Source organism: Erigeron canadensis, chromosome 2 (genome assembly GCF_010389155.1).
Source record: "Erigeron canadensis isolate Cc75 chromosome 2, C_canadensis_v1, whole genome shotgun sequence".
In the NCBI taxonomy this organism is placed as follows: domain Eukaryota; kingdom Viridiplantae; phylum Streptophyta; class Magnoliopsida; order Asterales; family Asteraceae; genus Erigeron; species Erigeron canadensis.
The window spans coordinates 46,159,796-46,176,089 of record NC_057762.1 but is presented as its reverse complement, the minus strand read 5'-3'; the positions used below and the strand labels follow the sequence as shown (position 1 = coordinate 46,176,089).

General features: G+C 36.0%; 1 protein-coding gene across 1 annotated transcript; it reads right to left on the bottom strand.

The window, feature by feature from the left end:
* Window positions 1-3,764: 3,764 nt before the first annotated feature.
* Window positions 3,765-15,327, bottom strand: LOC122588372 (midasin-like). The gene is made up of 31 exons (XM_043760476.1): window positions 15,107-15,327; window positions 14,887-15,012; window positions 14,448-14,788; window positions 14,275-14,359; window positions 13,808-14,100; window positions 13,505-13,669; window positions 13,239-13,408; window positions 12,804-12,913; window positions 12,572-12,691; window positions 12,314-12,392; window positions 12,023-12,181; window positions 11,900-11,981; window positions 11,716-11,812; window positions 11,507-11,641; window positions 11,366-11,428; window positions 11,097-11,273; window positions 10,371-10,496; window positions 8,518-10,284; window positions 8,338-8,405; window positions 8,065-8,260; window positions 6,312-6,416; window positions 5,916-6,218; window positions 5,585-5,778; window positions 5,444-5,498; window positions 5,186-5,336; window positions 4,953-5,026; window positions 4,658-4,805; window positions 4,326-4,424; window positions 4,109-4,209; window positions 3,932-4,021; window positions 3,765-3,836 (listed from the first exon to the last, which is right to left on the bottom strand). The coding sequence occupies exons 2-31, from the start codon at window positions 14,989-14,991 to the stop codon at window positions 3,765-3,767; spliced, it is 5,730 nt and encodes a 1,909-aa protein (XP_043616411.1). The 5' UTR covers window positions 14,992-15,012; window positions 15,107-15,327.
* Window positions 15,328-16,294: the final 967 nt, after the last annotated feature.

The following is a 16,294-nucleotide window of genomic DNA, read 5'->3' as shown; positions in this document are numbered from 1 at the left end:
TCCTGAATGGAACATTGGAAGAAGAAGTGTATGTTTAGTAGACTCCAGGCTTCATTGATGAGTAGCATCCTCACTGGGTATATAGACTGAATAAAGCTTGTTTGGTCTTAGACAAGCCCCAAGAGCCTGGTATGACACTCTGACCAAACATCTTCTTAAACATGGTTTTCAAAGAGGTGCAATAGATAATACCTTATTTATCTTGAAAGAAAAAGGCAGTATCTTGCTGGTACAAATTTATGTCGATGACATTATATTTGGGTCAACTGATGAAACAATGTGTAAAAAGTTTTCAAAAATCATGTCTACTGAGTATGAAATGAGTTTAATGGGTGAAATAACATTTTTCTTAGGTCTTCAAATTAAACTAGCCAAAGATGGTATTTTTATAAACCAAGAAAAATATGTCAAAGATTTGTTAAGAAAGTACAAATATTGATTCAATCCCATCGAAAACTACACCAATTGTAGCTCCATTAAATTTGGATTTTGACCCAAATGACAAACCAGTGGACCAAAAGGAATATCGTGGTATGGTTGGTTCACTGATGTATTTAACTGCAGTCGACCAGATATAATGTTTGCAACATGTCTATGTGCCAGATTTCAGGCTAACCAAAAGAATCACATTTGCACGCTGTTAAGCGCATCTTCAGATACCTGAAAGGGTGTCCTAGCCTTGGTCTTTGGTATCCCAAAGGCTCAGGGTTAGATCTAATGGGTTATCCAGATTCAAATCATGCAGGTTGTAAGATTGATAGAAAATCAACAACTGGTGGTTGTCATTTCCTTGGAGGAAAACTAGTGAGTTGGACCAGCAAGAAGCAGACTTCAGTCTCTATGTCCACTGCTGAAACAGAGTACATTTTTGCGGCCAGTTGATGTGCCCAGATTCTCTGGATCAAAAATCAGTTATTAGATTATGGTCAGAAATACTCAAGGACCCCAATCTTTTGTGACAACACTAGTGCTATTGCTATTTCTCACAACCCAGTGATGCACTCTAAAACAAAGCATATTGACATCAGGTATCATTTCATTCGTGGTCATGTTATGAAAGGAGACATTGAAATTCATTTCATCCCCATTGACAAACAATCAGCTGATGTTTTACAAAACCTCTAGATGAGAAAACTTTTAAACATCTTATCAACGAATTGGGAATGCTAAATCCTTGAAACTGGAGAATTTGTTATGAACGCACTAGTGACACTGATGAAGTTCTCCAGTTAAGGAGGTCCAGATGATCTTTGCTCCCCAGGCTATTGAACGCCTTTCTGATACTATCCTGGCATTAATTGACATCTGGGTCATCATGTTGTAAAAAGATGCACTTTTTATGGGGATTAATTGACACTAGTGACACTCAAAATATTTTTCTGACTAAAACTGTTTTTGTTTGAAAAATTACAACTGGAGACCTCCCAACAGATTTCATAACGTTGTAAATTACTTGGTCAATTTTTGTGACACGTGATGGTACTCAAATGTTTTAACCCACTCACAACAGTCACATGACGTGTCAACACCATGTTGTAAAAAGATGCACTTTTTATGGGGATTATGAAAAGATAGTGGGAGAGTGGGTATATAAGCCGTCCTAGCATTTAATGCTAACACGGAAAATTCAATGTTTTATTTCAAATTCGAATTCATTTTTAGCAAAATATCTTAAAAATTGATTTTTGGCAATAAATATTTTGGTACTTCACTGGGATTGTTATTACAGCCTATATATATCCCTTATTTACTCCGAAACTCATTTACTTCTTTTCACATTCCTTCATTCAATTCCAATCATCAACAATTGCTTCATTTTCTCTCTTTTCAATAAATCAAAAACCCTAATTCCCAAATTCAATTTAGTTTCAACTTTATCTTATAGTAAAATGACTCCTAAATCATCCCGCAGCAGAGATATAAATCTGTTTTCTGATCCATATGCTCCAACACCAGATGTTAAACAAGCATTTGGTGTCCCATCAAACCCAATTCAATCAAACTAAATCCAAATAATCCTTTGGCAAGTTTGGTGGGAACCCAGGGGGCCAATACACTGATTGGGAGAATCCAAAAATTCTTAAAGATTCTCCTATTGGCCCATCGTTCTCTGCTAATCCACGCAAGATGTTTTATGATTACTTTTGTGAATTTTGGTACACGGCCAAACTAAATGAAAACTGTTCTACTATCACTTTCACACTTAAAAGTGGAACAGTTGAGTGTACCATATCTGCGGAAACATGAGGGACACACTTAATTTGAACTACTTGAGACCTGGAGAATCACCAGTAGTTGTCCCTCAAAATGTCAATTTTAGACAAACCCTCCTTGAAATAGGTCACAAGGAGTGTCTGGAAAATGGTGTCCTAAAAACAAAAGGTGCCATGACAATGAAGGACCTTACACCATCCTGGAGGTACTTCTTTATTCATTTAGTGGAAAGTATGGGTGGGAGTTCTGGTGGAGTGGACCAGATAACTCCTCACAAGCAGAAATGGCCTACTGCTTGTGGAACGGATTGAGAGTAGACTTTGCTGACATCCTGTTTAGAAGTCCGGTGCAAAAACTGAAGGGCACCAAGGGATTATGCATCCCCTTCTCCAGATATCTCTCTCTTTGTTTCAAACTTATCTTGGGCAGTGACCATACAAGGACACTACTTCACCCTTCATTGTCCCAGATTTGTTGAGGAATCTTGACTCAATTCAATCTGAAGTCGGTGAAGTTGTTTCGCCAACTAAACACAAACTGGTAAAACCTTTCAGGCAACTGAAAAAGGTCATCAGGAGTCTGGACCACACGTTCAGCCATCTCATGGATAAATGTTGATGAATTCTAGTTGGAGTCTTTGGACTCTGAATGGCATGCCTCTGATCAAGAATGGTTGATTGCTCTGTACAAGATCAACCCTCTTCATCCTTGATCTGCCACCAGAACCACAAGTTTCAGTTTCCTCCACTCAACAAAGAGCTACTGAAATGCCACGCCACCACCTCCCCAAAGATCATTGATCTCTTCACTTTTCGTGCCGAAAGCAAAGGCTCTGGACAGATGGATGCAAGAAGTACAGATGAAGTGATGGTCTTCTTCAACCAATTCATCAACATATACCTGAAATGAAGTAGAGACATATCATCAATGATGCCTATAGCAGCGGTAAGATGGGAGATTGGGTAACTGGTCGAAAAGAGTGAGACTGGGTAATTTCTGGGACCGGTCAAAGCAGAATGTGTTGAACTGCCAACACCTTTATGTCCATGTATTTTAGTTACAAAGAATCAATGTATACAAAATCAAACATAAGATACATAATATGATATTTGTTTGAATAATTTTCCTTAGAAGGCTTAAAGCATTAAAATAACAGTTTTTGAAGCTTTTAAACCTGCTCCATTTATAATGGTTCCAATTTTAGCTATGTTTTTAAATCAGAGTTCAAACATTTAACACTTCAACCCAAGATTATGTATTTAACATTATGATATATGATGTCTAAATAATAATCATTATAAGCAACATACCTTAGTAAAGCGATTAAGAAAAGATTTAGGAAGGCCTTTCCTCCCGCCCCCCTGATTGGAAGGATTTTGACAAGCAAAAACCCTAAAAGATGAAGGGCACTTGAAAACTTGGCCCAACTCTGGGATAAAAACTTCTGCTCGATGATCTAATATGGCGTTCAATCCCTAATTCAAATTAACATGTTAGCAGATCTGACAACGAAATGATTTTGAGTGTGCATATATGATAGCAAGACCAAGTCATACCTCCAACACAGATTGAGGAGCAAGATTAAGTTCATCCAGCAAAACCCAAGATCCATTCTTCAGAGCCTGGATGAATTGTTCACACACACTAGGGATACTAAACATACTTGCAAAGTTGGCTATAAAAACTAAACAAAAACAGCGAAACAATGGTCTCTAACCTGCAGCAGGATACCATCAGACCAAGCAAACTGCATTCCTTCATCACTTTCAATGGGCAAGTCAGATCCCAGTAAGTCCATGATGTCAGTCTGAGTAAATTAGCAATCAGAAAGGTTTGTAGAGAAAACAAACGGTAAGCAGAAGACAAATCAAGAGAACGGAAGAAATGTTCTGACCTGCTCTGATAAGTTTATTCTTACAACAGAATGCCCAGAAAATTTTCCAAGAGCAAGCACTAGACTTGTCTTTCCAACACCTGGACTTCCTTCCAACAAAACTACAATGCACAAGTGGGAAGAGATGATTAAGATCTTGTTTGGACTTGTTACCCAACCTGCCGTTAACACTGAATAGTTTGAAAAAAATCATATGAAGGCCATTAACATAATGTACCAGGCTTTTTAAGCTGCATGGCCCGCAGTACACGTAATGAATTTCTGCGGGTGGTTGGTGCCAGAAAATCAAACCCTTCAGCCTCTAGACGCCTATTACCTGAGCCACAGAAAAATACATTGCACTATATAAGTATTTAACAATCCACGAGTATGCTTATAGACACAGTTAGACGCACGTATATTCAACATATATTAACGATCCAGCATTTGTAGTACCACTTCCTTTGGTTAGATTTTTTATTTAATATATATAACAAAGAAGTTTATTAATCAAAATATTTATGCAATCCAATCTTCAGATAGATATCACTTAATAACGAAAAAACTCACCTTTCTCAATATAAAATGGATGAATTCCAAAGGAGCTGTCCACCTCCATACCATTACTAGACATGGCCTCGTCAGACCTTGGAAGATCAGACCAACCATAATTTTCGGTCGCCAAAAGTTTTGCCTGATTCAAGCTCAATCTGCTTTTCTGGTGCATCAAACGCATATGATATATGTTAAAGAAAAAAAACATGAGGAACAAATAATGTCAACGATGAATATAAAAGATCAGATAGCATGAGCGATCATTAAGATAGTGTAAACTAGAAACCCTCCTAGATATATTGAAGAGTACCTCCAATTGCGACATAAGAAATGACTGGCAATTTTCCCTCAAGACGTTTGCCTCAATTCTGGAAATTCCTGAACCTAAAAAAGAAGCAGCAAAAACACTATCAACATAAGAAAATATATATATAATCAAAGAAGATATTAAAGAGGATTTTCCTGTAGAATTACGATACAATCATAGAACACATTTTGAGAGCATTAGTTACTAGAGGTTAAAAAGGTCATTTGAGATCACACCTAAGCTTAGTCCATCAAGTAAGACAAGAAAGGCACCATGCACCAACTTCTTCTCCGGACCTAAACTTGTATCAGTCACATTGATAAAATCTATCCATGACAAAAGATCTCTCACGGTAAGCACTCTTCCCGTTTGTAACCCGTTAAACCACTACAAACAGCAAAAATGACAGTCGGAACTCGGAAACCAAGTGTAAAAGATTTACAATATTCCAAGCTTCCAGCAGATTATAGGGCACAACTTAAAGTGAATCATACCTCCCAGAAAATTATCATAACATTCGCCACAGCAGAGAGTTCAGGACCAGATATCCTGAAAGATAGAATCGGCATTAGGCAATAATAACCCTCGTGACATACTATTAGAATCTTTTGAACCTGCGGAAAAAAATTACATACTTCTTTAATGCTATACTTTCCAGCTCCTTCAACTCGCTCACAGGGGGTACCCATATTTCTGTAAACCTATTGCGGAGTGCTGGAGATAATTCCTTTTTACCATAATCACCCCCAGGATTCATAGTAGCAAGTATGAAAAACTTTTCATTTGCTGTTATTTTCTCAAGATCGGGGCCCCCTTTTTCTGCCAAAGACTGTTGAAACAAAAATAAATAAATAAACATATAAAGATTGCTACAAGCCTACAACAAACATAATCCCACATAAAACCAAATTATGAAGCAAGTATTATAATCTCTGTGAGGTAGGGTGGGAGTGAAGGGAGACCTACCAATTTTCTCTCTGGTTCCAACACACTATTCAATCTTTCAAGAACACTATCATCAGCCAATGAAATTTCATCCACAAGAAACATATCACCGGTCTTCATTGCTTGAACTAGGGGACCATCTTGCCAGTTAAAAATCGTGCACCACTTTTGGTAAGTGTGAGATAGCTTTTGGCTGATTTTTTTTACACAGTCAACTTCATTTGGGGTGACCTCGGAAGGAAACTGGCCTTCTTGGTAATACTGTATCATCTTAGTCACTTGATCAAGTGTAGTTGAAGCTTGATTAATGTCCAAAGAAATAGTCTGCAGCAAAAAAAAAAATGTATTCTTAAGGACCATGAAACAACAGAGACAGATGCATACATTGTAAAAATATGTAAGTAACTGAAAACTTACACCATCACAAGGAAAGTTTTTAAACGCTTTTGACTGCAGCAAATTCTCGCACAGACTTTTAAAGTCAGAAGCAAGTTTTGATCTTTCACGAACTGGATAAAATCCCTGTTGTACAAAAACTTAAGTCAGTTAAAACATTGACTTGCCAATAAGCTGTTTAAACCAGCAAGTGTTATGCAGAGATGAACACGCAGTTAAGGCACATTCTACATAGGCCCCGTCAAATAACCAGTTTGAAGGCTTGTAAGTCTTCTGGTCCAAATAAAATAAGGTCCAGTGGCCACCATAGATTTTAAAGTAAATGTAATATATATTAAAAATTAGATACATATATACATATATATAGCATTAGCTACAATACAACAAACTTTATCTTTACATATTCTAATATGTGACGGATTATGATCATAAATTTATCATTAGTTTTTGTTTGAGCAAAATTGCTTTTAATATAAAAAACTAGGAAGGTGCTAATATATTACAGACCAATTGGTGAGCCACTTACAGACAATAAAGTCTCCAAATCCCACAAACCCCAAGGTGGTTAAAATCTGAACTGGCATCTAGTAAAAGAAGCTTTGGATGTGACCCAATAAGTGTTTCTCACTAGGTGCATCCCAAGCTGACACACAGATGACATTTGAAGCCTCAAGCATGAGCATGACTCTATAGTGCTTCTCACTAGGTATGTCCTATGATGGCACAAGGACCACCTTCATGAAAAAGAAAACTCAGGCAATCTGGGGTACAATCAAAATTGGTGCTTCTGACTAGGATCCTCCTAAGATGGCACACATAGAGTACATCCCAAACTCCCCAACCTATAACCCCTTACTGGACTGACAGAACAGTATATTCATTTAATAAGTTTATTTAATGAGCATACAATTTTCTTCTTATGATCCGATTGATTAATAACTAAGAGTCACAAGTATGGTGTAAATACAATACCCATAAAGAACATACACATATAAATGGTAAGATGTAAATACAATACCATAAAGAACATGCACATATAAATGGTACCATTTAGTTATTCTTATTATTGGAACAGCAAAAATTTATAAATGAAGTCTGAACGGGCTTTAAAGGTCAAACTTAAAGAGAAACTGCCAAACTTAAAGAGAGTGAAGTGTTAGTCTTTGATCAACTAAAAGAGAAACTGGCTGGCAATACGATTAGCTATCATCACACTATCTACTTCATTGAGAGTTCCACACATTCTTCTCTTTCTTTGATACGCTATGATGTTTGCAACAAATTGTATGATGGTTGTAATTTGTATGTATTCTATTTTAATAACATACTATTTTGGCGTTTTAGATATAAGCTTGATCGTTAGACGTTTGGGAATTACCTCTGAATAAGTTAAGAATACTGGAACTATATGTTAGTTGTAGAGAATATTTTGTTGGATAAAGAGAACATTTTGTTGGATAGAGAGAATAGGTGGGTTTGATATTGGTAAAGATTTGTGTAGATGTACTTCAGTTTGGCCAAGCTTAGACCTGTGTTCTGTATGTTAGGCCCGTGTTCTGTATGGTTTGACTATGTTTTATTGTTAATTTGTTATTAATATATTCCTTTCCACCCAAAAAAAAGTATAGTAAAACTCTTCTCTCTGTCTTTCTTATGTTCGGAGCACAAGTAATCATATTATGTATTTTATTTGTAATTTGTGTGTTTGTCAGAAAATTGGTGGTTGCAACTTATGTATAGCTACTTAAAAGGAAGTTGAAACTGAAACACAAACCCCAAGAAAATCAGAAGTCTCTGTGTATTGATGGCAATTCAGAATATGTAATTTGGATTTCAATGCAAAACTCAGTAGCTGACACACAGTAGTCTTCCCACCACCAGTCTCTCCAACGAGAAGTACAGGTTCACGTAAAATGTAACAGCGAGCTACAAGGAAGTACAACCGCCACATACTGTCGGTCCAAACCACACTGCATTGAGAAGATACTAAAAATATTAACTAAATGAACAAAGAATAACAAACATAAAGAATTGACAAAACACGTACTCTTTAAGATCCCCGGAAGCAGCCAACAATTTTCCCAAGTCCATAGCTGCATCCCCATCTATGTTTTCCTAAATTCCACATAAAAAGATTTGGCAAGACATATCAATAAAAATACAGATACAAAATTAATTAATATTATCAAAAACCTAAAGCTAGAAAGCATATATTGTAAGATGTTACCTCCTTGTACATACTACTGCTAGGAAGTTCAATTCTCAAATGTTTTTCCAGAATTTCAAGAACTACTTTTTTCTCTTTATCATCACGGAGTCTTTCTGCTAACAAATAATACCCATCACGTCCTAAATCTTTATACGATTTTCCAAACATCCTATACCTATCTGCCCACCGAAACAAATCTCGAGGGGTGATAAACCCGTGCTTTCCAGCAAAAACTTTACTGCTCTGCCTATGTAGTTGCAAATCTTTCATGACATCAATCATTTTCTTCGCATAGGTAGGAGCTATTTTGCAACGTTTCTCCAAAATTGTGATCAGTTCATTTTGTGGGATTTCATCCACATGAATCTCCACAAATCGATTCCGGAATGCTCTAGAAAGCATCTTGCGCCCACCATAAAAAGTTGGTGGATTTTGAGTAGCAAACAGCATAAAATTCGAATGTGCACGGATAGTTTCACATAATTCAGGCACAAAAAGTTCACGATTATCATCAAGCAACCTATTTAATGCTTCTAAAACATCAGATGGGGCCAAATTAAGCTCATCAAGAACGATCCAATACCCATGCCTAACTGCCTTAACCAACACCCCTTCTTGAAAAACCAGTTTTCCAGTGGCGTCAGTTATGTAAGAACCCAAGTATTCTTGAAGATCTGTGTGTTCATGGTTATTAATGCGAACAAATTCATTGCCAGTTATTGCAGCAAGATACTGAACAAGACTAGTCTTTCCACTAGATGTAGGCCCCTGCAAAAGAACTGGATATTTTCCTACAAATAGAGCTCGTGCCAAGTTGCTAAGTTGCCACTTAACACTTTCAGTCAAAACATAGTTGTCTACAAAATCATTAGATTTGGAAAGTGACATGCCAGGCCACTTTTTCACAAGATACTCATGGAATGTGACATGTGGGGCCACTTTTCCATCAAGTAGGTATTTCACAATTGATGTGTCCATTAACTTGGCACTGGGAGGATCTAACATAGTAAGAAAAAACATCGAAAATCCATCATAAACAGCCTTCAGAAATCCAAATGGTTGTCTTGCCTTTTTTGTATATTCTAAGGCACGATAAAGAGACCTTAAACTGTACTGCGGCTTTTGATTAGCCCCATCCTGGAGACTCTCATCAGCTTCCTTCTTTGCAATTTTATAAAACTTCAGGACTTTACTAGTTGTTTCTTTAATTGAAGGGTCTGCCTCCATAAATTTATTAATAAAAAGAATCAGATCTTCATCTTCCAAAACATCATTCATAAAATATTCAGTAAATCGACTTCTTAACGACAACGGAAGATCTCGTTTACCGGCATCAGTTGCTGGATTCATACAAGCAAATATCCGGAAGTCAGGGTGCCGAGATATATAGCTCACATCTCCTCTTTCTGCTAAGCAAAGGGACCCACCTTCATCTTCAAGAACACCGATAACTCTCTGAAGAGTTTCAGGCGGTGCTAAATTAACCTCATCCAGTAATATCCAATGACCTTCTTTTAAAGCCGATATAAAAACTCCCTCTACAAACGTAAATACCATCCCGTCCGAAGCACTCATTTGTGCTTGAGCTGTATCAATTCTTGAAGATAACATGTCCCATTCTTTTACTAACTCATCACCTAAAGACCGTTTTCTTTTTTCACCAGTTTTGTGTTGTTTTCCAATTTCAACCACTTTACGGACACCCTTCTGAAGACCACTACATAACCTCTTCCAATTTTTATCACTAGCAGACTTTCTTAAGTTGGCAAGGAAAGTCTCATTATTCTGCATTTCATAATGGAGATAAAGAATTAATAATCATGCATGCATGCATACATATATAAGTCTAAACATATCAAATGAGAACATACCTTTAAAGAGAAAGTACGGCTAAAGAGTTTTTCAAACTTATCATATAGAGAAAGGCATAAGAATTGTGGATTCATAGGCTTAAAACCTCCCAACAGGTCTGCAATATCACTTTGCTGGCTCAAGTTCTGTAACATAAATTTGAGCAAAACCAATTATAAAATAAACAAAACCATTTGTTCTATTAAATATCAATACTATCATGTAGAGCTAGAGGTCACAACTACCACCCATTTGACTAAAAACAGGTCGTTCAGTTTGTTTTAATCTCCAGCTGATCAAAAAGTTACCACCCATTTGACTAAAAACAGGTCGTTTAGTCTGTCTTAATCTCCAGCTGATCAAAAAGATCAAATAAAATTACCAAAACGAATGTGGATTAAATGGGTTGACAAGATCAGAAGCCACCTAAAGTGTTCAAAGATACTTATAACCTTCAAAATCCTTTACTTCGATAATATAAATCTTACGATCTTATAAATAAGATAAAAAGCTATTAACAAATACAAGAAAAGCTAATGAGGCCTAGATCAACTGGCAATTGCTTGGAGACTAGTGTGAAGGCTTGGGGGGTTTTATCCACGGACCAGGGTTCAAATCCTGGCTAAGTCTTGTGGGGTTTTCTATGGAGATTAATGTTATACAAGAAAGACACTGATTGCTCATATCCAACCGAATTCTGCCACCTATAGCAAAGACCATTTATCGAAACTTTATTCTATACATACCAAAACTGTAAGTTTCTGACCAAGCCTTGCAGCCAAATTCTGCACCAATGTTGTCTTACCGGTACCAGTTTCACCCACCAAAAGAACAGGTTCATTACAATAAACAGATACAGCCACCCTTTCAAGGGCATGCAGTGAAGTACGAATCTCAACGAACGACTTGATCTCGTGAGATACCTTCACAAAGCACATTGTACATGATTAGAAAAGAAAACGAAAAACATTACTGGAATATACATTTTCAAAAGATAGCATTAATGGTGACACACAGGTTTTCTTTTTCCGATGCACTTAAGAGATGCTCGTCCAATACGTATACCAGACCCCAAGCTCTGCAGATAAACATTAAATGTTAAATAACGAGAAACTGAGCATCGTGGCACGGATATATCATGTAAAAAGATAGAAACCTGAACAACAGGTTTATCATCGGGGCATAAAGTTTTGGCAGTTGAAGTTGGTATCTTCCAAATTATAGCCAACTCTCTCAAAATTCTCGATTGCATATCCACTGAGCTTGAAGAAGTTGCAAAGACATCCACAGCCTGCAAACCAAATGAGACTAATCAACCATGTAATCAAGAGCTATAAAAATAACAACAATATATAAGTATCTAACCTCTTGATGGATGCCCTTAGCTACATAATATGAAGGATTATCATCCGCAATATGAAAACCCAAACCAGAAATTCGCTTGCACCACTTCAAAAGATGCCTAAAAGTAGGAATGATGCAATTTAATTTCCGGTCATTAATATGAAACTCGTTACACACAATAGTAATAGACAAAACTGCTCAATACCTCAATGAAAACCTGTCAGCAGATGAAATGGTGACAGATGTTCCAGTTTGAGATGCAACTTTGTTAACTTCTTCGAAGGTTTCTGCAAAAAGGCAAAAGGGCATAGTTATATATGTCAACAACGATGAACCATTTCAAACAACATTAAATCGGTAATACCTATGAGTTTTCCACCAAGAGATTCCAACTCCGGGTACCAGGCTTTCACGATACTTAGCAAGTCACTACTACTTGGAGGACCAACCATTACTCTCCTCCATAGTGAGCCAAGGGAGTTCCTAGCTATAAAGCAATGGAAAGGAAAAAAATATCCATCATTTGACCAAAATTATACTTCAAATACAGTAAAACTTTAACTATTTATTATATTTCCCAACTCATCAAAATACTTCAAAGAACAACATCATCACAAACCTGTTGTCACAGTGGATGTGTCTAGCCTTGAGCTCGATACTGTGGAAAAAAGGCGAAAGCTTTCGCTGACCCTTATTGCCTGCAAACAGTAGAAACTGACTCAAAGTCTATCCTTATATGAGTCATCCATAAAAATGAAGAGAATAAATATGGCACATTTGAAATTTTGGAACCTTAAAGTTGCCCAGTTTAAGAATGATCAACAATTAACATTAACCTTGAATATAGATTATAGAACAAAAAATTTTAAATTGCTACCTCCCCATGGCCAGTTAAAAATGAACTAGAACCCTCTAGCAACGGTAACAGAATAGATTGTACATCTGCAGGAGCTTTATCAATGTCCTCAAATACAACCCAAAGTCCATTAATGATAGCCTGTGGATAACAAAAAAATCCATGCTCAGGTTATAGCAAACAAGATCAAGACCCAAAAAACTCATTGCCTAATAAACAAATATATAACTGATACATATATAAGCTAACCAACCTGAGTAAGGGAACCAGGCTGCCACCTAAATTCACCAGGTTGTTCAGCACATACATAGCTCCCAATTAGTGTTTTTCCATCAATTTGCTCATCCATGTGAATAGATAAAACTGGAAAAGGATATACAACACGAAATTGAAATTAAATGATGCTATGACAGAATTGACATCTTGAAATATACAAATACTACACACAAACAACCCTCTGTCCTGAGACATGAAGATAAATGACACGTAATTCTAATGTTTCAAAGGAGATGAGCATGATAAACAAAATACCAGATATACAACTAGTCATGCCATGATATAAACCTAAAAACATCATCTAAAACTGTTTAACAATTTTGTTTTTGAGGTATTATCTTTTGCTGACAATTAGGGGGATGTAACGAGTTACTTGTCGTTACTCTTGCAATTAACTGCACGAATGACATACCTTGACTTCCATGACCCAGCGCTAACCTGCTAATGAGAGCAGTTTTGCCTGCACCAGCTGGACCATAGAGAAGAACAGGCCACCTCTGACTCACTGCCAACAGAACCATCTCAAAACTTTTCTTCACGGCAGATGTTATAACAAAAGGTCTTCCAATTTTAGGTATATCCCTAATATAACATGTAAAAGAAGTAACTTCAATAATCCAAAAGAGGGACTAGATACATCAATATGTTACATAAATTACTCAGTTTAGTTTACGGCACCATGTCTCCTCCATGTTGTCCCAACTTAGTGCCTCGATACCCAAAATGGATGAGTATTTATCGTGATCTAAATTTACATCGGAAGGACCCGATGTGCTTTCCCTAAAGGGTTCAAGATACCAGCCAGCCTTCTCCAACATGACGTCTTGAAGAAATTCTTTCCACCTATAGATGGACAGAAACAGACCAAAAACAGAAGCATTAGTAATTGAGCAGAAATGGCACCACGAGTGAGCACATTAAAAATAAGTAAACTATACAATCATCAAATATAAAAACAAGTTAAAGAAGAAATAAACCGACCGCAATAAACACCCAAATGCTTCTTCATCATCAAATCCAAAGTCTGAAGTCACCATGTCACTTGTCCTATTTTTCCGTACAAAACCGTCATTCATCTTCAAAACCACTGTTAATATTTGAGCCGCACACCATCTTATGTCCATCAAAAGGTCTGCATTTCCACCATCAAAAGTAGTGATCTCGTGTACAAAGTCCAAAAAACGAGACCAATCCCATAACCTAGAAAAAACATCGGTTTCTGCTAAAAGGAGGCGATATGATACACGCACAGCATCTAACAGATGTACTCGCTCCTAATAAAAGCAGAAGAACAATAAGGTCATATATTTGCAAAGAGAACAGAAAAAACAATTTTCAAAACCTAGTAAGTTTCCATTGGCGTAAATGTTACTTCCATTACAGACTACATTTTAAGTTGAATTAATCTAACAGGATACATAACATAGTACGATTTAAAGAAGTAACACCTGCAATGATGACTGAGCCACTAGCCCCTTCTTCATAACCCTTATAAATGGAGGTGGTGCAAATTCAAAGTAATCCCTTACACACCTGCATGATGTAACCAAGGTTTTTATTTATAGTAAAATTGTAAAAAACAGTCTCTATTTACATGGACAAGGATGTGAGCTGAGCTTACCCGGATAGATGAGGAACCAAATCAAGCGCTCTTGATAACGCTAAACACGAAAGCTCGTGAAGCCTCAAACCTCTCTCACAGTTGACATATCTATCAACAAGATCTATTATTTCTTCATCCTCTGAACTTTCACTCTCCGTAAACAATACTCCTTCATCAAAATCCAACATCTCATTAGAATTGTTGGACTTCAAATCATGCACACGCAACAACGCCACAGCCTTATCAACAATCTTCCGCACTATCGGACGGAAACATCCCACTAACGGAATCGTGTAACGAGGATGTAAAAACAACTCTGCTACTCCATCAATCAACTCCACCTCTGTCAATCCTTTACCCTACATATATATTATATATATAATTTTTTAAAATAAAAACTATATAAATATGTAGAAATTTTATTTAATTTCAGGCATATATAGGGGTCCTTATTTACCTTTTTGAGTAAGTTACTCAACTTAGGAATAACGGCAAGCTTAGGACACCGAAGAAGAAACCTTTCAAGCTCTTTCTCGATACGAAAACTCCCGTCGATTGCCATTTAAACAACTTCCACCTCTTTCTTGTAACACAAAAAAATTACAAACTTCAAAACAAAATTTAACAAGAGCTGTAGAGTAATAATTGAAAAATTAGGTTAAAAGAAGAATAGTTACTGTTGGATATATGTGAGAATGATAAAATTACCGCGGCTGCAAAAAAAGAAAATATGTGAAGTAAAAAGGTAAATAAAAAAAAGGGGAAAAACTGACCTTGAATTTCAGTAGCAGTTAACAATATTATGTTTCTTGATTGATTGAAAACAAAATTTTGTAAAGTCGGTGAAAGAAGGGGTTTTAGAAGCGGGGCTTCAGGATTGTACGTAAAGGCTGAAAGAGGGTTTAGGGTTTAAGAATCGAACAGGGGTTATATAGATATATTTTTTATTCTTGACCCCCAAAAAATGATTTATTTCAAAATTCCAGCTACAAAAAATGAATTAAAAACTCAGACTTATGTGATGATTACGTACAAAAGTGAAACCCAGAAATCCAACCCTACTCACTCGCAAATAGCATGTGTTGATTGGGCCGGATTAAACCGACTTGTATACCACGTTTGGCCCAATTATCATGATTCATGAATTTAGACCTAACCCTACTCGCGTAAAATACGTTTTTTACGAGAAAAAGTTTAGAACCAAATTTAACCTTTAATTAAAACCATTAGATCAATGTCATATACTTTTTTTAACTTTTTAGATTTAATTTTAATTTAATAAATTTAAATTATCATTATTTCCTTATATAAAATTGTAAACAAAATAATTATTATTATTTAATGATATAATTATGAAAACTAATATTTATTATCTTTTACATCATTTTTCATATTTAAAATCAAGTTTTTCTTTTTTAAAATAAATTTTCATGTTTTAATGTAATACATTTTTATTAAATTATAACTTTTAGAATATTTATCATATGACGTAATAAATAAATTTTGGTTATAAACATTTAGTTTTACGTCATTAGTATATTATTATATTTAATTCAACGTTTTGAAAACCAAACTGGATGCCAAATCGACCTTCTTACCATTTCATTGTTCGGAACGGTCGGATCAGTCGAGACGGATTAAAAAACCGGATAATATAATATAACATGTACACACATACACACACATACTAGATTACGCCGGTGCGATGCACAGATTAACAAACTTTTCAATAATTATTCAACGAATTTTGTGTTAATCTCTATCTCTACTCCCTTATAAAGCAAAAGGTCTTTTTTTATTTTTAATAATTTATGTCTTTAAATTACCAGAATTGACCTTGACATTTATTTTAATAATTAACACTT

Bases quoted from the DNA above. Each gene is read 5' to 3' on its own strand.
- LOC122588372 (XM_043760476.1), bottom strand. From the start codon at position 14,991: ATGGCAATCGACGGGAGTTTTCGTATCGAGAAAGAGCTTGAAAGGTTT. The intron at 12,692-12,803 runs GTTGGTTAGCTT...TGTTATCCACAG, and splicing joins AGCCTGGTTCCCTTACTCAG to GCTATCATTAATGGACTTTG. The intron at 12,393-12,571 runs GTAGCAATTTAA...TACTGTTTGCAG, and splicing joins TTTTAACTGGCCATGGGGAG to GCAATAAGGGTCAGCGAAAG.